At 38.3% G+C, this 23,191-nt stretch overlaps 2 protein-coding genes across 4 annotated transcripts in view; one reads left to right on the top strand and one right to left on the bottom strand.

Moving 5' to 3' along the window:
* Positions 1 to 23,191, top strand: part of LOC119654890 (ras-related protein Rab6) — an 81,572-nt gene that overhangs the window by 14,947 nt on the left and 43,434 nt on the right. The gene's annotated exons all lie outside the window — the stretch shown is intronic.
* Positions 4,876 to 6,011, bottom strand: LOC119654891 (extracellular superoxide dismutase [Cu-Zn]). The gene is made up of 3 exons (XM_038060509.1): positions 5,851 to 6,011; positions 5,465 to 5,671; positions 4,876 to 5,264 (listed from the first exon to the last, which is right to left on the bottom strand). Exons 1-3 carry the CDS (start codon positions 5,911 to 5,913, stop codon positions 5,010 to 5,012), a joined length of 525 nt encoding a protein of 174 aa, XP_037916437.1. The 5' UTR covers positions 5,914 to 6,011; the 3' UTR covers positions 4,876 to 5,009.

The raw sequence follows: 23,191 nt of genomic DNA, 5'->3' as shown, positions 1-23,191 counted from the left end.
ACGTATAGGTGTTTATATTTTCTATACAATAGGGTGTTATTAGAGGCCTCTTCGATCAACATGAGTGAAGCAATGTTGGATTTTTTTAAAAACCAGCAGAAGTATTTTTTGGATGGTTATTTTTACTGACATCGAAGCATCTGTGGTTAAATATGTATAATAAACAAATATATGCTATTTCCGCCAAAAAAGGAGAAGGGATGAATTAATATACTCTGAATAGCCATTCGTCTTAGGGAGTAAGTGAGGAACTGTTATCTTATTAATATAGTTGCCAAAACTCCCTAAATGGGGGAAATCTACGTGCAAAGTAACCGGTTCGCCGAAATGTGCTTTAATTTTTTCCAGGTTTTTCCGAGATGCTTAGACTTCTATTCTGTTCTGTGTCTTGTGTTTCTATGGGGACCTCACTCGCTCTTTCTCAAAGTGGGTCCTATCTATTGCTACCTTCATCGCAACACGTCCCCGATCGTACGTTGACGAATCTCTTCGTTCCGGATTGTGTCGGGCCAGAGTACACCGATAACACGTCAGAGACAAGTGTTGGAAACGAAGGATTGAAGTAACATCACAGAGAGCATATTAGCACGGGGAAACCTCAACTTGATAGTAGTGTTGAGGTATCTGCATTTCCAGATTGTAGAAAAAACGGTGAAGGTGGATCCAGCGCTGTTAATTCAAGCTTGGTGCCATCGCCAGCAAAAACAACGCTATCAAGTCAGACAAATTGACGGACACCTCCCATGTTCTACTCATTAAGGGGGTCATCCCGTTTGAAGACCGTTTTCTTTGGCTTTTTTTAGAAATTTTTTGTGAAGAACTGGATAAAGATACAAATACGATTTTTTCACCATAGATTTACTAATATCTTGAGCGTGCATAGTAATTTTTCCATCCCGATCGCATAGTTCTTTATTGAAATATAGAGCATATATAGCTCCAAAAAAAAGGTGTTTTCTGCTGCCACGCAAGAAGGCGCTGTGATCATCTTAAAAAAAAAGTAAACGGCATTTTAATGTACTGACTTAACTACAGTCCGCAAATTAGGATTATTAAAAAATATTAAAAGCTAAATTTTTGGTGCCGTGTTAAACTTTTTTTTTTGAATTTTGGTGTTTTTTCACGGTTGCTTCACTGAATAAAAAAACTACTTAATAAATCGCAATTATCCTAGTTTGCAGACCGTAGAAATATGTTCTGAATAAGTCGTGAAAATTTCAAAGAATTTCGTTAGATAGATTTCGGCCGATTTTCAACATGCGGTTTCGAGAAAAATACATTTAAAAAGTAGAATGCGATTTTTAGCCATAAAATTACTATTAACTATTAATCTGCTATAGCTAATCCACAAACCTTAGGTTTCTTGAAGAAACACATGTACAGCCTTGGCTTCAATTCTTGTCCTTTTAGCGAAGTCATTCGGAGCGATAAATACGCGTTTCATCGACATAAATCTGGCATCTGACTTATCACGTGTTCAATACTATAATTTCCAAACGACTCCGAATATCAAAAAATCACTTTACCCATATATTCTCCACTATATCCAGATACAATTGATGCCCAAAAAAAATTCGATTCCGCGGATCCGACACACGGGATGACCCCCTTAATGCAGACAGTTAAGTTCTTGGGGTTTTAACGTAGGTACCTGTCGTGGAGACTTAATCCTACGGTCTTCTTAAGACACGGATTGATTTTGGGACCACAATCAGAGCCCCGCTGTGACAAGCAACAACGGTACCAGTCTATGTAAGTGCATGGCTTAGCATTCATACTGGTGGATGCAAGACCTACCTAAATCTCTACCGAACTAAGGAGTACGGCACCCGTGTTGAAACGCAACACCACGCCGAGGCCCGAAGGTCTCTTCTCGCTTGAGCATCACCAACAACCCCCATGAAGCTCCCACTAGGGGGCCAACCGCAAACAACCGAGCTGTACTCATATACGACAGGAATTCTCCCGAAGTATATGAGTCCAGGGGCTACCCCGGTTCCCATGGTACCAGTATACCCCTGGTAAGGTTTCGTGGCCGAAGCCATTTTAGATGAGTCCCCGTGCAGACTCGGATCACGGCCGGCAAGCCAATGCGATACAGCATTTCCCGGTGCCACCACGTGGAGTTTCTCCCCGGCCACTTGGTTTTGATTCAGCGGACAGGGTTGCCGCCCCGGTTTCCTCCCGCCACCTCAGAGCACCTAGCCTTAATGCGATGAATCTTTCGACTAAGATCCTTGGTTTTGTCGGTGTTTCAGTCCAACTCTGATTTGACTCAGGTACTCATTCACAGCTGAGTCGACTGGTATCCGACGTCAAGTCACGATACAAATCCTGTTGCCACCAGCGAGATTTGAACCGCGGCCTTCCGTATTATAACCCAGTGCTCTAACCACTGAGCTATTCGGACACTGGTGACCTATACCTATACCTATATTTAATTATTAAAGGCAGTAGGCAGTATTTATCAAAGCCAGTATTCCTAGCTATGACACCTGGTTTGTAGATTATTAATAAATCTTGGACTGATCTACTCAAGGGAATCTAATCGGATATACCACCTCAACTGATATTTATAGTTTGCAACAGCAAAGAGATTACTTTCAAAATGTTTTATAATTTCCACGACATGCTCTCGTATCTCTTTAGTGTCCTAATTCTTGTTAATATACTTTCTTCATTTCCATAATCAGCCTAATCTCTTATTTTTAGTTAAACTTGTAAATCTACATTTCTACTGATTCTTGCATTTTTCAAGTTGATTATTTAAATCAACTCGATGAGGTTTTCCAGATATGTGGGTGCTTTCCAAGACAGCTGAAAATTGTAGAATTAACATGAACATTTGACCACACATCTAATGACAAATCAACTGTCTAATCCATTACAGTAGAAAAATCCGTCACTTCTCTTCACTGCAAGTTTCATGAAGTGATCTCTTTCCCAAATCACATCGCGATGGTGTCTGATATCCGGTCACAACAAAACTCCTGTTTAAAGCATATATAACTTTCGCAATTTGCCCACCTAACTGTTACTTGAGCAGAAATGAAATCCTTACAACAAATGTTGACACTGGTTTGTATTTTTTACGGAGATGGTGTTAAAATATTTTCTACTGAGCTGGTACTAGGTCTCAGCAGCATCTGTTGTAGTTGAAAGTACATCGACCTCATTGCTTCCAGTTGATTTATTTATACCCGACGAACGATTTTAAGCGAATCCCAGGGTTTTTTTGCTCGCGACGAAATAGAAAAATTATTGGAGGTCCCCGATAATAGTTGCGAAAGTATTCATTGAATACGGAAATTATATACACAACCAATAGTGTTAGTCAAAATTTCCCCTGATAATTTTCGCGGTCTGCTGCGAAGTCAGCCTGAGCGTTGTTAGTGTAAAAAATAGTAGCTCTGTTAAAAAGTTGTTTTCTAATTAGCAGTTAACAAAGTCGAAATCTACCATTTATGTTTAATTATGACGAATTTACAATAAATACAAATAATTAACAAAAAACATGATTTACTTTTTTTTAAATCTATCAAAAAGAAAAAAGTCGTGATTGTTTTTTAACCCTCTGGGTCAGTACTACTTTTTAGCCGTCGTCCTAATTGCAAGATGCTGAAGCGATTCTTAGTCATTTCCATTAAAAGTTTTCTTCTTTCTTCACAATATGAGTTGAAACGACTGTATCAAATTTCAACTGGTAGATTATTTCTTTAGCTCATATTTGTACTAAACGAGTACCATTTAGGAGGTAAACCTAGACGACATTAAAAGGAGTGATTGACGGTTTCATCCAGGGCAGAAGCAACTCATCAGATGCTGCCTCACCGCCCCGGAAGTAGCGTGACCGAGAGTACAGGTGATAATCGCTCCTTTATATCACAAATCGGAAATACGACGTACGCACGAATTATATTCAAGTGAAAATCGTCTTATTTTCAGACCTAAATTAGAAGGAAATTTTTGTTTGGAAATTGAGCGTGTACGTATTTGATGCCCGACCAGACCAATTGGGTCTCTTGTTGAGCTGAACACTCAACCCTTCAAAGAGGGCAACTGACGTCAGTTATCCGTCTTTTGGAAGTCGTCGTTTTTGAAATGAAATGGCGTTTACCTCAAAAAAGAGGTGGGTGGTCCACAAAAATGGTGGAAAGTTTCTTCCCGGTTGGTTCGGTTCATCATCAAGGGGATGCGAACTCAGGACTCCCTCAATTCCCAAACAAAGCTAGACGAGATTGTTCTAAAGTCTCCTCCAGCACCTTTCTTTAAAAAATGAACATCCACGCATTATAACTTTCTGCAGTGTTGCGATGCTATAAATTGCTGTAGAAAAAAAATGGAATTAAAATTAGAATTCTTGATGTTATAGTGTGGATTAAATTATTTTAGGTTAATGTATATTACCACAACTATATTCTGTATATTTGTCCACGTATTATTGCTTTTTAAATAATAATAACAAAAGTAGAACCGGTATAAAGCTTGTAGATTTATGAGAAACCACATGCTGTTTATCTGAGGATACTTTTCGGTAAATGTGTTTACTGTTGCAAAGTATTGTTTATTTTGGATTTAGAACCACAAAGTGAACGTAAAAACACTAATGAAAGGTGACTAGTTTTTCCTGAATTTGGGTTTATTGTTAGCTTGTTCGAATTAGAGTCTATTGTAAATTTTTGCGTTACTGGGATGAGCCAAGATCAATTTCATGCACATATAATGCAGTCCTCCTTGAGTTAATCATGGCCAGATTATTGAGTAATTTATCTTGTTCAGCGATTGTACCCAAGGTCGATCCGAATGGCACAACCTCATTAAAAATTCGAGAAATGTACGACAGACTTGGACTGCAATATTAAAAACCACTCGATCAACAGTTTAAAACTATCTTTATTTCGATTCGAAATGCAGCCCAATAAATGTATGTGATTAATCACTCCCACATTTGCACATAACACCTGATGCATTTATCTCCGCAGTTAAGTATTAAAAAGTATAACAAAAATTTATTTATATCCAATTACTCCGCAGCCGGCACGACCACCGGCATTACCAGTTTTCTTTGAGTCAGGATGACCGCCTAGTCCAAGATCATCCTCCCCGGTATGAACGACGATGGCTCGCCCAATTATTGACCTTGCTCCGGACAGTGTAAGCAAACTGTCGGTCAGAGTAGTCGAGACAACGCCATTTTCATCGGCGATTACATTTCCAAGGTCTCCAACATGTCGCATGTCACTGGTTGGGGCTCCGTGCGACAACTGCAAAATAAACACCTTTAAGTAAACATCGCCCAAGTTGTAATAAAATCCAAGCAATATCGAGAAAAATTGTCCAAGACTCAGGGAAAATTTTACTTTAGCGATAAGTGCTAAGTAACACTGTGTACCCATGGCAACTAATAGTTCAATTAGAATCACGACAAAACCTTGTTTCCATTACTTGCAACAATCATAATTACCTTGTCAGGGTTGTAGTGGCTTCCAGCGCTCGTACATCCATTGGACAAGTCGCCTTTCTCGTGGACATGGAAGCCATGGGGTCCAGGAGTAAGCCCTTCGATAGTTACAAAGACATGAACATTTGCATCACAATTTTGTTGAGTGAATGTAACGTTGCCTCGGACCTTTCCTTCGCTTCCCGTAATAACTGCGATTGCTTGAAGTTCCTGAAACGATAAATTTGAAGCCATCAGTAAGTAGGTCACTATGTTCAGCATGAAGTGGTGATTGAGCGATCTGTTTGAGCGTGTTTTTCATCTCCCTGCCTTGGGTTGCTGGGATTTTTTTTAGGATACGGTTCCATTGTTCCATTTTCTGTGCCACTGCAACCTCTAATCAACCTTACCTTGGATTCTGCACTAACTGCACCCAACAGTGCGAAAACTGTAAAAATCAGTACGGACTTCATCCTCGGGGTGAACTGTCTCTATCGAATTGTGGACGAGAACTGAATGGAACTAACGTCGAGCTTCAACTTGAAGGCAAATATAAATATAATTACCGCCATGACGTGTATTTAAATGAGATGTCGTTTAATAACTGAGAGCAGTATATAATGCATTAACCCATGGTTGGTATGGGCAGTGCTACCCCCTTATGGACCATATGCTTCTGCTTATGTGTATGGCCAGATTTATATATTTTTCCAGTTCTTCGGTGGGCACAGGGATTCAAGAATAGCCACTAATCAAATTGTTACACTTGATGCTGCAATTATGTTATACAGATACAAAAGTTGTGCTATTTTTTTCAATTTCGGATTGGCTACTAAATATAAACTGTACTATCATAAGCAAGTATCTACCGGTTTACATTTTTAGTAGTCCATCAGGGTTTGGAGCAGTGGAAAATTCCAAGTGGAATTCTTGTTCTATTGCTGCAAAATGAATATAGAATGAACGTATATAAATATGTATATATATTTATAGAAATATGGCAGCACCGTTTTCCTTTAACTATATTCCGATGGAACCAGATTGGAATCTACTCCTGAGGTTAAGTTATTTAACCACCAAGGTGAAACTATATCTCATAGTCGGGAATAATCCGACAGCATCTAAAGGAGATTTCACAGGTCTTAGTAACCGTGTTTTTGTTGGTCCCTAGCCGTGATTTCTTGAACGGGTCTCAAAAACATAGTTTTTCTTGCCGGTTTTTTCTTGCTCCGAGTACCATTACCTAGTGATTATCTTTTGAATGAGCCCCGATAATGTGTCAGTTTTGTGGAAACTCTTCATTCTGAATTTCTACCAAAAATGCTGTAGTATATTTCCTGATCATCCGTTGATCATCCCCCGGGCCCTCGTACATTCCCACGCGACATCGCTGCGTAATCAATTTTGACACAAGGACATGCCGCGTAAAAATCTACGAGCGCAGGACAGCGCGGTCAGTCTAAAAGTAAATATCCTGATGATTAGATGGTATTATCTAATATTTATCCGATCGGATTCTTGAAGCGGTCGCTCAAAAATATAATAATCATCGATGCTTCCTGCCCTTGAGGCTGAATCTGCTCGGTCCCTTCAACATCTGCAGTTTTGGTGATCTTGCCCCTTTTAGGGTTGGTCGCTTCTGTTTGAACTGCTTGCATTGCTTCCGTCTGTTCCAATGATACTCGGTGCCCGTGATTGTAGAATGCGGCCATGTCTAGAGGAAGTAGACAACTTTCTTGTGGGTTCACCTGATCGTCAGTCATATTGTGGTGGTTCTCGCTTGATACCGTAGACGATATAGAGTCGTGGTAGAGCGCATTGAAGATGCCTTTGTCATTGTGTTCGGATAGCTGAGTGGTTAGAGCACAAGGCTGTCGTACGGAAGATCGTGGTTCAAATATCACTGCTGGCAGTGAGATTTGTATCGTGATTTAACGCGGTCACCAGTCGACTCAGCTGTGAATGAGTATCTGAATCAAATCAAGGTAATAATCTCGGGCGAGCGCAATGCTGACCACATTGCCTCCTATAGTGTACTGTAGTGTACCATTACGATCTTGAATGAGGTGCTCTAACACACTTCAAGGCCCTGATCCAATATGGATTGTTGTACCACCGATTATTATTATTATTTGTCGTTGTGTTCCCATCAAACTACAAGCGAGACCTCCTGAAATCAGTTAGCTTCGAAGGTCCTCAAAGCCCTACAATCACACCCAATTGGACCCCAATCACTGTTGAATTGGCCTTTCTCACTTCTATGAGAATGTTGTCCTTCTAGGCAACACGACAGTGTTTTAGAACGCCTTGGCTACGGAAATAATCGTAATTCACGTGGAACCCGTCCCAGTATATTGGTCAAGGCAACAGACCACTTTGACGGCACATTATCCCGCCCACCAAATTCGAGCAAATTTCGTATTCGTTGTTAACCAACAGTGGCAAATAAAACGTCACGGACAGTTTTTAAGGTTTTGTTTGTAAAACAAAACTTTATTAAAATCGGTTCCATGTCTGTCTATCTGCCTGTCTGTCCGTCTGTCTGTCGGTCACAGGCAATTTTCTCAGAAACGGCTATACCGATTAACACGAAATTTGGTGAGAAGGTGGGACCTGTGGACCCCCAGACATGCAGTGAGTGATATTCTTCTACGTTGAGATTTAGGGGGGTCCCCATACATGTAAATGGAGGGTGTACAAATTTTTTCACTAAATATAGTCATGTATCAAATGGGGTATCAAATGAAAGGTCTCGGTTAGTACTTTTCGAAGCCGGTCTTAGTTTTGGGATTTGTTAAGATGGCGGGGAGTGGGAGGGGTGTAAAGTGATGATTTCTTTAATGGACCCATTCTCAGAAACTACCAAACCGAAAAATCTGAAAAAAAATCATGAAGCCGCCTCTATACGGTGCCCAAGCCTCAAAATACTCTCCATATCGATACCTGTTCAAATTAAGTTAATAATAGTCTATTACCATATTTTTGGGAAAATTGAGTAAAACCCGCCTTAAGTTTATCTCAGAGTTATAAAAGTTGGTAGTAGTATAAAATATAATATGAGGCATATTATCTCCAAGTTTGATCAAAATGATACTATTAGTAATAAAGTTACAGTAGCTCGAAGTTGTCTTTACCGTGTAAATTTACAACCCGAAGTACTAAATCTGAAATGTTAAATGCATATTCTTAACGGGCTACCTACAAATGGGATAGTTCTACACAAGAAGCAAACAAAACCTTTCATACCTGAAGCGCCCAGCTTCCGGTTTCCCGACTTGTTCTTTTTTCGAAAAGAATTTATTTTTGGAGAAGCGGAAACGGAAAATTTGGGAAAGTAGACCTTTTTGGGACGAGATGGGTTCTTTTTGGGTTATAAAAAGTGAAGAGAAAGGGGTTGAAAGTGAAAGTTCTCAGAAACGATTGGGAAAGTTAAATCAATAAAAACAGTATCCGGAGAAAAACTTCATCAATGAAAGGTTGAGGGCAAGCAGAAAAGATGTGTCGAGCGTGGTGCCTATAATTTCTACTGAGTAGTGGAGGAACTTGACCACGGGGGCCCTAATTGGAAAATTTTTAAAACTGCCCTCGAAAAAAGGCAAAATAATTTACAGATCGAGCAATCATTCACCATAAGAAGACGCTTAAATTTCCTTTTTAGGCACAGGGCAAATATGTTGCGGGTGCCTACCGGCTGCAGCTTCCAGCTAACTCTAATTAGCGAGTGTCGAGCGTTGTAAAGCCAATTCTGCAACCGCCAGCAAAGCAGACGGATATGATTACTGACATTTTTAGTGTCTAACGAGATTCCTATCGCGTTTCCTTTTTCTTGTAAAATTACACATTTCATTACAGTTCCTAAACATAGTTCAAATATTAGCAACTTTTCCATTTTTCTTAGCGTTCCTCTGTGAGAATCTTTATTCTGCGAGTGAAACAGAGCTTCCCTTCCCGTTCCTGCGTCTCCCGAATATAATAATTAGCCTTAGTAGCGCAGATTTTAGATCATCTCTTTTTTGAGTATTGACTTTATAGCCGTCTCTACAGTGCTCTTGCGACAGTTTGCACCTAGTTTTTGTTTTGGGTTGATTCACAAAGGACAATTCCTTCTCGCGTAACTTGCACCCAAAACAGGGCCACCCATTAACTTCCTAAGTTAAATTGTTATCTCCTAAAAGTTTACAGAAATATGCAATAAAATGAAATAGATGAATTTGAATTTTAGTTAAGTTTTTTACTTGAGGATATACTTCCTTCTCGTGATTTTCAGTTTCTAGCAGCAACTCCTCTGTTGTGCTTGACAGCTTGGGACGTCTTTTAACATAGCGGTCAAGAGATGTCAAGGGTGCTACGGCTACTACTTTGGCAGAACTAGGCTCACTTCACCCCGTGCACATCGGTAGAGACCTGTTGACAGATCTAGGAGTTCCAAGTGTGCCCCTATTTGTAGTGGCTATCGGTTCGCTATTCAGCGAGAAATGCTGGTAGATCAGGTATCACGTGGAGAAAAAGTCTTAAATAACAACGACAAGCAGTTTAAGCCATATAACGTTGTCTACTTCTCGAATAGAAACGAGAAGTGGCCTTTTCGTTTGGGACTATACACAGCGGTCTTTCAAACGGAAGTGCGACAACCGAGCGACAAGCGGTTGAAGGGCAGGCGCGTCGTAATCTGTAGCGATAGTCAAACTGCAATCTGTTTCTAGATTCAATACGGTGGATTTACTCTGAGTACCTGGCCACTGTGGTGAAGAGGGAAATGAAATCTTGAATGCCGCAAAAGAAGCATCAACTTTCCCTATGCCCGGGCCGGAATCAGCAATTGCGATGTTGGTAGCATTGGCTGATGCTGCTATCAAAAACTGGGAACAAGCTTCCCATAATGACAGGTGACGAAGCCTTAATGCTGCTAGACATACCAAACGTTTCTTGCCAAAACGAAACAAACATACTGCAAAGTTTATCCTGTCGAGAAAGACTTGCAGAAGTATTGTGGGCATTCTGGCTAGCCATAATTCACTAGCTGGGCATTTGTTCTGAATAGGAATTATCCAAGGTGATACGTGTCCATCCTGTAATGAGGAAGCGGAATCCACGGAACATTTTCTATATGAGTGCCCCGAATATGGGCGCATCAGACATCAGATTTTTGGTGTTGATGTGCTCCAACTGCAGCATGTAGCATCACATCCACTAACGGAAATTCTGCGATACATAAACGAATCCGGGATATTCCGTTAGACGGAGGAATCGAGTACAATGAACCACTAAGGTCTGAGTGCTCAGAGGCTTTGCCTCTCTCCCACCGAATAAAGAAATCCATTGCTGCATGATCTGGTGAAAAATGGTGGGTGGTATAAAACCTTCTACTCGAGCTAGTCTAGGATTGTGAAGCAATATGGTTTGACCTTGGCGGTCTGTTGTCTTCACTTGAATTGGTAGGTAGAGAGTGTTCAGATTCTTCGTGTGAGAAGAAATTTCTATCTTCTTGAGTCAAATCAGTTGCCGCATGGCCTGCTACAGTGTACCGTTACCGTTTTGAATGAAGTGCTCTAATATACTTCAAAGCCCCAGATCCAATCGAATTGCCGCGCCAACGATTATTGTTATTAAAATGGAGTTAGTCTTTTTAGCCTTTCGGATGACTGCCAAAATTACACATATGTAGTTTTATAATGGATCCGCAAAATGCTTATAGTAATGACTAGGAAAGTCTGCAAGGATTCTCGTTTTCAGGAACCCAAAACAGGCAGATAATAAACCGAAGGTTTTGTTTTACACAAAATCTTAAAAATTAGCCTCCGGTATTTGACTTGATAGCAGAAGGAGGAGCTCTAATTCAACGAATTGAGGGTACCAAGCTGCAGAATGTCATGAGGGCCAAGATACGCAATCTAATTCTAGAGGTCCAAAAATATCAAGCAAGTGGGAAATGTAACAAGTTTCTCAGCAGCATGACAAAGAAAGCCAAAAAATTCATCCACAAGGGCATTTCAGGCCATACTGTTGATCAAAGGAATGTCATTGTAGCGATGAGAAGGCCTTATTATGTGTGAACGGTAACCTGACACACTATTATAAATCAGCAGGATTTCTTACCTTAAATTATTGAAACAAGATAGAGAGAAAACAAGTTTTTATTGGCTTGAACATCAAAATTGATGGGAGACAACCCAAAGGCCGATCGAAACAGCAAAGGCTTCATAGGCTTGATGTTGATTTTAGAATTTTTTGATTCCACCCGGACTAAGCATTGACCGAGAAAAGCAACGAATTCGATCTGTACGAACTGACTCTCCTACCGAATACCATAAAGGCCAAAGAAGAAGAAGAGAAAACAATATAGATATTAGTGAGAGAGAGTGAAGCTCACACCTTCATGTCTAGAATTTGCGGTCTTCCGAATATTTATTAGCCGGAGTTCCCGATAGGGCTGTGTCAGGCATTCTCAATTGTGCTTATTGATTTTCAAAATTCATGGCACACACTCACCCTCACGTAATATGCTTACTATATTAGCTCTAACGGTAATCACTAGAAAATTCCAGCTTATTGGAAATCACACCAAGCTTTCTAAGAAATTCTACGTTTTGACATAATCGACACCAGTTATAAGACCCGGTAGATAGTTCATTTTTTGCCCATCGTTCTAAATAAAACAAAAAAAGAGGGCACGCAACGTTTAGGCGTCACAAAAACACGGTCAGAGATATGGAAAAGAACTTGCTTTGCAGTAAAGAAGGTAAAACGCCTTACATCAAAGGTCATGATCAAAAATTCAGCAGATAGAAGAAGAAATATAAGCACAGAAATTATATTTCCTAGTAATTACTTTCTAGGGGTTTCAGAAGGAATATGAAAAATCATACAGGGTTCTTTGGGGTTTTAAAACTCCGCACATTATAAAAATATTTTTCTCAAAACCAAAGGATCTAACATAACCAAGCAAATATATATGATATATAAGATACTTCGTAAAAAAAAACGGAACCGAAAATATAAGGCCGTGTATGTTAGGACGATCAAACAATTATGAAAAATAGGATCTGTGGTCACAAATCCCACCTTAAACATAAAATAGTACAACAGGTTTAAAGATATAGAGATATTGGCCAGAAAATTGCATTAGAAAATTATTGGAAGCTCTTCATATTTACTTAACACAACAGATGTGAAGAGCATGAATTATATCTCCTACCAGATCTTATCTAATATTGTATGAATATTAGACCATAAACATCCATGACGAACCCGGGGTAACAAGATCGCTAGGTTCACGCTCAACTATCGGATCCTCGATTTCTATCATAGGTCTTGATAATGACGAGGCAGTTCAGCGTTCTTTTTTGTGAAACAGATTAGTCACAATATGCAGAAGGTTCCTCTGATGATTTCTTTGGCCGTTTCCCTGACGCATTAATATTTTTTATTGATTGTCTGGCCCGGTCGTAGGTACTCGAAGTGAATCAAGGAAAACAGTTACTAAAATCTTCCCTTTTTGAGTAGCTTCGGCATGGTATTTTTGACTTCGGCTCGTCTTTGAAGCGCCACTTGGATGGTTGTTGATTTTTCCCCATATCAAACTCGTAGCCCTATGTCTCATCATCGGTAATTATGCGTTTCATGAAGATCAGGTTTCAGAAATCATGCCCTCAGCAATCTCCTTTCAATGTTGTATTTGCACGAAATTCAGGTCTTTTGGGATGAGCTGGGATGCGACATGTCTCATACGCAAAATCCCCACTACAATGTGCTGAGTTTTTCCATATGTAATGCCAAGTTCACTAGTATACTCTCCTAGGATGGTGTGACGATTTTCTAGCACAATTTCTTTCATTTTTAAGGTTTTGTGTAAACACAAAACCTTATTAAAATCGGTTTACCGTCTGTCTGTCTGTCTGTCTGTCTGTCCGTCTGTCTGTCTGTCTGTCTGTCTGTCTGTCTGTCCGTCACACGCATTTTTCTCGGAAACAGTTATAGCGATTGACACCAAATTTGGTACAAAGGTGGGAACTGTGAACGCTCACGCATACAGTGAGTTACATCACTCTACGTTGAATTTAAGGGGGGGTCCCCATACATGCAAAAGGGGGGTGTAAATTTTTTTTTCATCAAATATAGTCATGTGGGGTATCAAATTAAAGGTCTCGGTTAGTACTTTCCGAAGCCGGTCTTATTTTTGACATTTGTTAGAAAGGTGGGGAGTGCGGAGGGTTGAAAGTGATCATTCCTTTAAGAGGGCCATTCTCAGAAACTACTAAACCGAAAAATCTGAAAAAAATTAGGAGGCTGCCACTATATTGTACCTGGGCTCCGAAATATCTTCCACACTGATATCTGTACAAATAAAGTTAATAATAGTATATTACCATAATTTTTAGTAATTGGCTGCAAAACCCCCCTTAAGTTCATGTTAGCAACATGAAATTCCGCAATAATATAGGGTATAACATAGAGTATGATCTCACCAAGTTTGGTCGAAATACCACTATTACTAACAAAGTTATAATACGTCAAAGTTGTCACTTCCTCCTAAATTCAAGACTATGAATGTCAATGTCATCCGAAAGTGGATATTCTCACATAATATATGCATATATTACGTGCTACGTACAAAGAAATACACAAAACCTTTCGTCCCTGAAGCGTCCAGCTTCCGGTTACCCGACTTGTTTTACTTTTAATGTGTTTAACGTGAATGGGCATCCGGAGCAAGGCACATCTTCTAGCACTGCACACCACTTTTAAAGTCTTTATACCACTTGTATGTCCTAGTTTTCAACAGAGCAGATCCCAAAAAGCTTCTTGCAACATTTTCAGTGCATCAGCACACGAAATTTCGTTAACATGACAAAATTTCAAACAAACACTTTACTCGGCATGATAAAATGCGAGGAAAGGTAAAAAGTTGACAGAAGTAAACAGCTGCCAGGGAGAACTAATGATGCATTAGCGGTAAAATATTGACATGCATGTCAGTCAAGGGGGTACCAACTTCAAAAAAAAAAAATAGCCGGTATGCCAGCTACGATTCTTTTAAATTAGAAATTCCCACTTACTTTTTGATTATAGGGTATATACTGCATTCTTCCTCTAAAGACTCAATTTGATCGGATCTTTTTAATTTGATTTCAAATTTAGAAATCTTCCTTTCAAAAAAAGGAATAATATATAATCAAAGCTGTATCGAATTTATGTCACAGCAGTTAAATATTTGAAAACAATTTTTACAGAAACGCATTCATTGTGGGTTAACAAATAGTACTAGATACTTCATGGTTACTAAAAGATTGAAGTATTTAGAGGTATAAAATGTTTAAAAGACCGAGTCGTTTATGATCCACGGCTTCACATCCCCACGTGAGCTTATTGCAAGAGTGCCTTGCTTACATTACCAAATGGTACTAGACATAATTGGTTAATCCATAATTGAAACAACAACATAATAGTCAAGATTTAATGGTGAGATCATACACCTTGCATTGCACACAGTAAATGGAAAAAATATTTCTACTTCGGTTACAAATTTTCTGCATTTTGAAAATAATACTTGGCTACTGAGTTTCGAAAAGAATCGTGATAGGCTCAGATACGTATCTGGATAAATGTTGCGGATCGGTTAACGATTGGTGGACCTCGGCGCAAAACCGGGATGTCTGGAGTTCCTTATTAAGGCAGGTCCAGACTGGATACCGGTTGTTACGCCGTTGATGATGATGATCGGTAAACTAAGCCTTAAACAAAACAGTGTATATGTACATTGCAAATCTCTGGCATTCCGAAGATATATCTCTATCACTATAATAACTATAAGTTTACACCCAGATTTTGCTTCGTAACAACCAAAATAAAACTGCTCCAACCACACATAAAGCAAACCACTTTATCGATATTTTGTTTATCAGGTACTGCAGCCATTTTTGTCATCTATTACCAGTTTCAATCACTAAAGGTTAGGTGCAACGATCGAAACTCTCCGAGATGTTTTACAATTTTGCTTTGTTATTTTTGTGAGCTACTTTTTCCATTAGCAAGTTTTTTGTGTGAAATACCCGTCATTAATTTTGTCAACAATCCAGTTTGAAATATATTCTTGTTTTGAGCTCTCAGAAAGGTATTAGGTTGAATAGCACCAAGATTAGATATTTTGCAAGTAAAAAAAGGAATTGATGGTGGTACAGTTTGATCACTTTTATTATGGACGATCTTCACTAGTAAATAAATATCTACATCAACAGAAAGTTTGGAATTTATAAGCTACTAGTGCAAATTATATTATTATATAGTCAAGTGGACCAACATTTGATATTTATCAGATTGGTGTTTTATAGAGCACTTAAAAGTTTGAGAAGGAGTCGGTTGTTGACATTTTCATGACTTTCAATGCATGAAATAATAACTACATGAATACAGGTTGTACTGGGTTCTACTTTTCCCTTACCAACCCTTATAGGTGAAATTTGAAAAAGATCTTGAAAGAGAAAGTAAACTACTTTACCTTTCCAACCATTACTAAAACTAAATGGCTTCAAACATTTTAGTATTTTAAAGTTCCGCGAAATACACAATTGTCAATTCTAGGTCAAATTGTATGTTTGTAATTGAACAAGTTCTAATCTTAATGGCTTCATCAAATACAGGGCGGTACAAAATGTTTCTTAAACAAATTGAGAAACCTAAAAAAGTTTAAATATTCATTAGAGCAAATGCTTGTTGCATTCGAGTTTGCAATTCCAAATAGCTTCTCTCTCGCCATATCCTTGTAAATGCATCACATTCCGACTTTCTGGATGTCTTATAAGTAAAGCAGTAGTGATCGCACGATATAATCGCCGAACCATCACTGTACATAATTACTTAAGGGGGTCCCCCGTGAAGGCTGTTTTTTTTCGCTTTTTTTTAGAATTTTTTTGTGAAGAACTGGTTTAAGATACAAATTCGAATTTTTCACCATATATTTCTTAATATCTTGAGCATGCGCAGTAATTTTTGCAGCCCGATAGCATTGTTCATTTTTGAAATCCAGAGCAATTTATACACCCATCTTCAAAAAAGGTGTGTTTCTGCTGCCACGCTAGAGGGCGCTGTGGTCATCTTAACGAAAAAGTTAATGGCATTTTAATGTGCGGACTTAACTACAGTCCGTAAACTAGGATTGTTAAAAAATATTAAAAACAAAATTTTTGGTGCCGTGTTAAGCTTTTTTTTGTGAATTTTGGTGTTTTTTCAGGGCTTCTTTAATGAATAAAAAAAAATACCGAATGAATCGCAATTATTCTAGTTTGCGAACCGTAGAAATATATTCTGAATAAGTCCTGAAAATTATGCAGTTTCGGGAAAAACGCATTTAAAAACTACAATGCGATTTTTAGCCATGAAGTCTTAACTGACCATTAATCTGCTATACCTAGTCCATAAACCTTAGGTTTCTTGAAGAAACACATGTATAGCATTGGCTCCAATTCTTGTCATTTTAGCGAAGTCATTCGAACGGCATTCGGACCGATAAATACGAGCTTTATTACGGCGATCGACATAAATCTGGTATGCGACTTATTACGTGTTTATAGTTTCCGAACGGCTCCGAATATCAAAAAATCATTTTGCCCATATATTCTACACTATATCTAGATACAATTGATGCCAAACAAAATTCGATTCCGCAGATCCGACACACGGGATGACCCCCTTAATTATTTTTAATAACATTTTCTTCTTATTTCTTCGCTGCTGAGTTGCCTCGTTTAGTAGCGAAATCGACTCGTTTGTATCGGGTTCATGGTTAATGACCAATAGTCCATAGTAATAAACCTAAAGTACATGATCTTCAAAAAACTGTCGAAGAGTTTAGGTCTTGTGAAGGGCGTACAATCTTGTTCCATGATTTGTTTTCTCCCTTTCTCTCATATTACCTCAAATGTCCCGCTAATAGTTGCTCGCCGGTTTCTTACCATCGCTTTCACGAAAATGTAAGGAAATGACGCCATTATAGGATACCAAACTACCACCAAGCCATCACTCATAGTCCAGTCATTAAATAAAATTAAAATAAAAATCGAGTGCAAACATCGATTTTTTTCAGTCAAGATCGATTAACACGAAAATTGGGGGTAGAGGATGGCATAAGAAATAAAAGTTATATAGTGTCGATGAGCGCCTTTTTTTCGAAATTACGCAGAAATTGATTGAATAGTCTAAGCAAAAAATGCTTGGTGAAAATTTTTCGTACAAGTAGTAGTTTCCGAGTTATTCATGTACTAACATGTTGTTTCATCGAAAAATTGTAAATTTTTCAAAGATTTTTTTGCAAATAACTCGAAAACCAGGCATTTCATGTTAAGATGATATTAAGCGGAAACAAATCATATTAAATAACAACAAAAAAATGTATTAAATAACGATTTCTGTGCTTATTTGGAAAAAAAAAATGTTCACCTTGGAGGGGGTACCACACCGGCTTGACAATGATCTGACTCAATCCGTGGCACCCTTCACTCCCTTGGAGTGCACAATATCATTCTGCTTATTAAAAATTTCAACTACGGTGAAGATTTTCTTGTCAGTAAGCAAGATTTTTATAAAGTTTTTTAGCGTGCAGCGATAATGAGTGTTCCAATTTTGTTCGACTTTTAAGGTTTTGTGCCAAAGAAATTTGTCTACTGTCTGCATGTCACATGAGCTTTGCACAGAAATATCTATTGACACGAAATTCTGTAGCACGGTTGGAACTCTGAATCCATACGCATGCCGTGAGCAACATCAGTCTACATTGAGTTTATCAAATGAAAGGTTTCGATTGCGTTTTCCGATGTTTGTAGTTTTGAATCGGCTTTAAAAGCATTGAAGGCGGCGGCTGGAAAATGATCACTTGCACTTACAAAATTGATCACGCTTCCGCTACAAATAGGATCTGTTACTAAAAATTCAAAAACCTTCTGATATTTTCTCAAAATATTTATTTAATTGAAACTATAAATTAGAAAGGAATAAAAGAAAAGTAATTTAAATAAATTTCTTCAACGAATAGTTACGTAACACTCCAACGTGATCAATTTTGTGACTTTACACAACTATGTGGGAAAATTAAAGTTGATATTTTGTATACGCTCCTCTGGCATCTAGCACGACCTGGATTCTCGTAGTCATGCTACAAACTTTGTTTTTACAAATTTCTTGTAGTATTGGGTTTCATGCATCCTGCACATTTGGTCACGATTCGGATAGTGTCCCCAAATCCCCTTTGACGGACCGTCCAGAGAAGTTCGCTGCAGTTAGGTCTGGATATTGGGCCAGTGTAACGTTTTTGTTCCGTACTACTGGAGCTATTTCGTGGTCGATTTTGCTGTGCGCTGCCTGTGTTGTTCAAAGACAATGTCCAAAGCATTAAAACTCAAATCTTTCATGGTGTCAAACAAATAATCCTATCGAACTTTAATATAAGAGTCCACCGTCATTATTCTTTCCATCTCCTCCAATCTGGCGGTCCCTCTTGACATAAGATCCCATAACATAATTGAACCTCATACAAACTGCAGTGTGGGCTCCACGTGGTATGGTTGTATTTTCTCTCCACAATTACTCTACACCAACCCCCTGTCCGACCCAAAACGCTTTATTTTGGCCCCATCTGACCATACAGCCTTCGCCCAGTCGTTTTTAGCCCAGGTTTGATTTCGGCCAATTAGGATGGGCTTTAGACCAACGTGAATACAAATAATGAAATAATAAAAAAATTGTTTTTTCTTTTTCGCTGGTGTTGATATTTTTATTTTTGCATATACCAAGTCTAAGACTTGTTAGCATTGATGAAGGGAGCAAGTGGTTCCCGAAATATCGGTATTTGCAAAAAATAAAAATATCAGCACCAGCAAAAAGAAGAAAAAACAAGTTTTTTATTATTTCAAAAGTTATTATAGGTTGCGAATCTCTCTCTTCTTCCTATTCTCTGGGCCCCTATTATTTTCATTTTCCATCCATTTATCTCTTATCGCCTGTTTACACTCGCTGCATGCAACGACTTGAAATTTTGCGTTATGGACTGCATTGCCCTCCAATCTAACCGACAAATTTTTATTTTCCCTCATGAAGTACAAACAACTTGCCTCGTACTCTTCAACCGATCGTTCTATTTCTATTTCCCTGTTCTGGAATATCACAGAGTTTCATCGCGCGCCTTCTATTATTTTCATATTCCATCAACGAAGAAAAATTGCCAAGGCTTAGCTACATGCGAGAGAAGAATCCTCCGAAGATTTTTCGGTCTCCTAGGTGGGGATGGGCAATTTCTTACCCTACAACGGAGGACTCAGAGAAAAGGGGAAATTCGTCATAACTTCTTTATTTTTCAATATTTTTACAAATTTTGATCGTCACACATTTCTCCAAACGATCCTTCTATTGTTCAAAATAATCTTTAAACTCATTTATCGGATGTTCCTTATGTCTTCCAGCGATTTTTGTTTTACTTCCTCAACAGTGTCAAAGCCCTTTCCTTTCATGCTCGTTTGGAGTTTGCGGAACGGTTTGGACGCCAAAGATTTACCCTTTTCTTCCGAAAACTCTCCTTCAATCTTTTCGAAATTTCCAGGCGTAACTTCTGTTTGACAGTTTGAGCCAGGGCAACAAACAACACATTCACAAATCTTTTTGTGGGAGAAGGAGAATCAATTATCTTCAACTGGGTTGATTGCTTCTTTGTTTTGGGGTCATATCCTTAGTACCACGATTCATCACAAGCAATTGGAAAACAAATTTTGGGGGATCTTTTCGAACTGATTTTGAAACTCAAAATATGCCTTAAATTAAAGAGGGACAAATTTGGCTGCAACCCTTCTCATGTGCAAATCTTCGCATAAAATCCTCTGAATTGAACTCCCTGATATTCTCGACATCTCACAGAACTGATCAATGATTCGGCGACAGTCTTCACGAACGGAGGTATTGATTTTGTGTTGCGGGGCATCCTAAATGGGGTTGGTCTATCAACTGATATCTTTTCATTTTTAAAATGTGAAAACTATTCGTAGACTTTAGTTTTATTTAGGGCAGCATCCCCCCAAACACTCTTCCCCAACAGAAAATAAAATATCACAGTCGCCCGTTGCTGTCAACAATCTGCTGTTAGGAATGTTGAATTGGGGAACCTTGTCGTAAAATTGGGACGTTTGGGGATTAAGCTAGGTCTAGACCAGATAACGGTTGTTGCGCAGTGGATGATGATGACATTTTCTCTTCCCTCACTAGATTTTCTTACTATATGCCTAATGACCTTAAACAGAAGGCCGTCGTATGGAAAATCGCGGTTCAAATCTCATTGGTGGGAGTGGGATTTATATCCTGATTTGACGTCGGATACCAGTCGACTTAGCTGTGAATGAGTACCTGAGTCAAATCAGGGTAATAATCTCGGGACAGCGCAATGCTGACCACATTGCCTTGAGCTCTAATCACTCAGCTATTAGTATATGTGAATAAAAAAAAGTAAAGTTTTCCTTTTCCCACAAAAAATAGAAAAAGGTCACTTCATTTTAGACGTCTACATTTGAAGACATTATGCAATTAGAATTCAAGCTGTTTATTGTCCTCTGTCTTGCTAGTTAAAGGCTCTTTCAGATGTAGAATGCGTTTTTATCGCAAAAGTCTTATCTCCAAAGCTTCCTGCATAAGAATGCTACAAAATATATCATATTTAAGTCGAATAGCTAACGATTTAGAGTGGTTTTAAATAGAATCCTGAGGAATAGTGTTTAAGCGGGAAGCATTTGCAACTGTAAATAAAAGGATTATTAACCTACTTATATGAAATGAACTCGGACTAGAAACATAAACCATGACAGAAATGCTGCTATTGCCCACAGAACCCGTCAGTCAATATAAAAAATTATGAAACCCACCAGCCACCAGCATATTCACATCAGTGATACGTTCATTAAAAGCAAAAATCATTAAAGGGATTTTGGACTTTTGTATACAATATTCTGGGTAAATATAGTCCTTGAATGAATACCATGTGCTAGAGTATGCGAACAGTTTATGAATGAGTGTCTATCAGTGTAAGGATGCTTATAGTAAAAAAACTAATGGAATTCTTGCTTAACTGATCTTAAGAACTAATTTATGTAATTGATGGTAACTGCTACGATAGGCAGACATTGGAACAGAAGATAATATTAAGGAGGAATTCTCGCAAAAGTGTTTTTCTAAACACAAATCGCAATTTTCCTTTCTAGAAGTTTAGAAGAAAAATAAGTGAGGTATCATTTTCTTGAAAAGACCCCATTTCTATGGAACATCTGATTGAATTTGAAAAAATTGTCCCCGAACGTATTCTGAAGACTCGAAGCTACAGCCATAAGAAATACTAAAATAGTCAATTTTTCAGCATTTTTTATACAAGTATGATAAATGAGGGTCTCTTATAATTTTTCTCTCGTGTCACCCTGTACATTTGTAATTTGTAACTAATTTACATACAATGAAGGTTTTAGAAAAAGCACTGGAGAAAAGCAAATTTATAGAACCTGAGAAGCAGAACCTGTTCTATTTCTTGTATAGCGTGTTCGTATTGTGTGTATGACATGTGAAAATAAATCTTCAGGTGAACTTACATTTTTTTTAATTGGCGCTGGATAGCCCTCCAGCTTTATATATTAGTACCTAACTATGAACTCTTGATGCAATGATGATGCGATTTTTTAGTTATTTTGAAAGAACAAATAATGTAGTCATGGTATTAATTTTGTCTAGTTTGAAATTTTATCGTATTGAAGGTTACATGTTAATGCCATAATACAACTATACAATTTTCATTTTCTTTCTATTTAAGGAACTACTTTATCGCAATTCATATCGACCATTGACCTTCTTCAGAAAACGTAAAATTTCCGTTAGAAGTAGGGAAAAATTTCCAACACTATAAATGGTATGATTCTCTTTAATAAAAAACAGAAAAAAGAGGCTAAGTTTTTGAAGCAATCCAGACCAAGTACCTCTAGGACTCTTCACTCTATCCTAGTTATTTTCTTCCCGTTTTAGTTTTATCATGAGAACAAGAAAACTTTGTTAGTACTACTGAAAAAGGCAGTGATTGCGAAAAGTATTACTGAGGTATTCGGTTCCATTAAGTTCTTCGAAAATTTCTAATTGCAGAAAGTATTGTATCTCCATTATTCATTCCTTCCTGAAGTGTATGATTATGCTTTAGTTTCATTATCTACACAATTAATGCAAGTGGTAAACCTACAGCAGTGGGACAGCACAAATACGAATACAAACATACAAATGATCGGAATTCGAATCCGGGTAACGAGATCGAGAAGCTGACGCGCAAAACCCTTGACTTCCGCACCCGTCATTCCAGAAAGTACTTCTTAAATAAATATAGTATTTCTGGGTGAAAATATAAGCCCGATCTTGCATAGAAAGTTGCCATCTGCCGCATTTTATATCCCAAACTAATCGTATGAGGTCACTGCCATCAGTCTTTACCTTTTTGAATGAGGAAATGTTTTGAACATCCTAGGCCAATAGTATTTTGCCTTGAAAGAGGCCTAAAGCGGGAAACAAAATTAGGATGCGTGCGGAATGCGGACGAGAGAAACAGGCATGTCGCCTCAAAGCGGGGCTATTTTGATGTCATAACACTGATGCTTAATTTTAAACCTCATCCTCGAAACCAGGAAGGGGGGTATAGGAGGATAATTGGGAGGTTCTCTTCCCCAGTGTATTCGAAAAATTGCGGCTTCCAAAATTCCT

This window comes from Hermetia illucens, chromosome 4 (genome assembly GCF_905115235.1).
Source record: "Hermetia illucens chromosome 4, iHerIll2.2.curated.20191125, whole genome shotgun sequence".
Taxonomy (NCBI): Eukaryota; Metazoa; Arthropoda; class Insecta; order Diptera; family Stratiomyidae; genus Hermetia; species Hermetia illucens.
This window is presented reverse-complemented; position numbering and strand designations above follow the sequence as displayed.

What these genes read in the sequence shown, in the direction of transcription:
- LOC119654891 (XM_038060509.1), bottom strand. Translation starts at nt 5,913, where the DNA reads ATGAAGTCCGTACTGATTTTTACAGTTTTCGCACTGTTGGGTGCAGTT. An exon ending in CAGTTAGTGCAGAATCCAAG is followed by an intron (nt 5,672 to 5,850) that starts GTAAGGTTGATT and finishes TTATCGTTTCAG; the next exon opens with GAACTTCAAGCAATCGCAGT. An exon ending in GCCACTACAACCCTGACAAG is followed by an intron (nt 5,265 to 5,464) that starts GTAATTATGATT and finishes TTTATTTTGCAG; the next exon opens with TTGTCGCACGGAGCCCCAAC.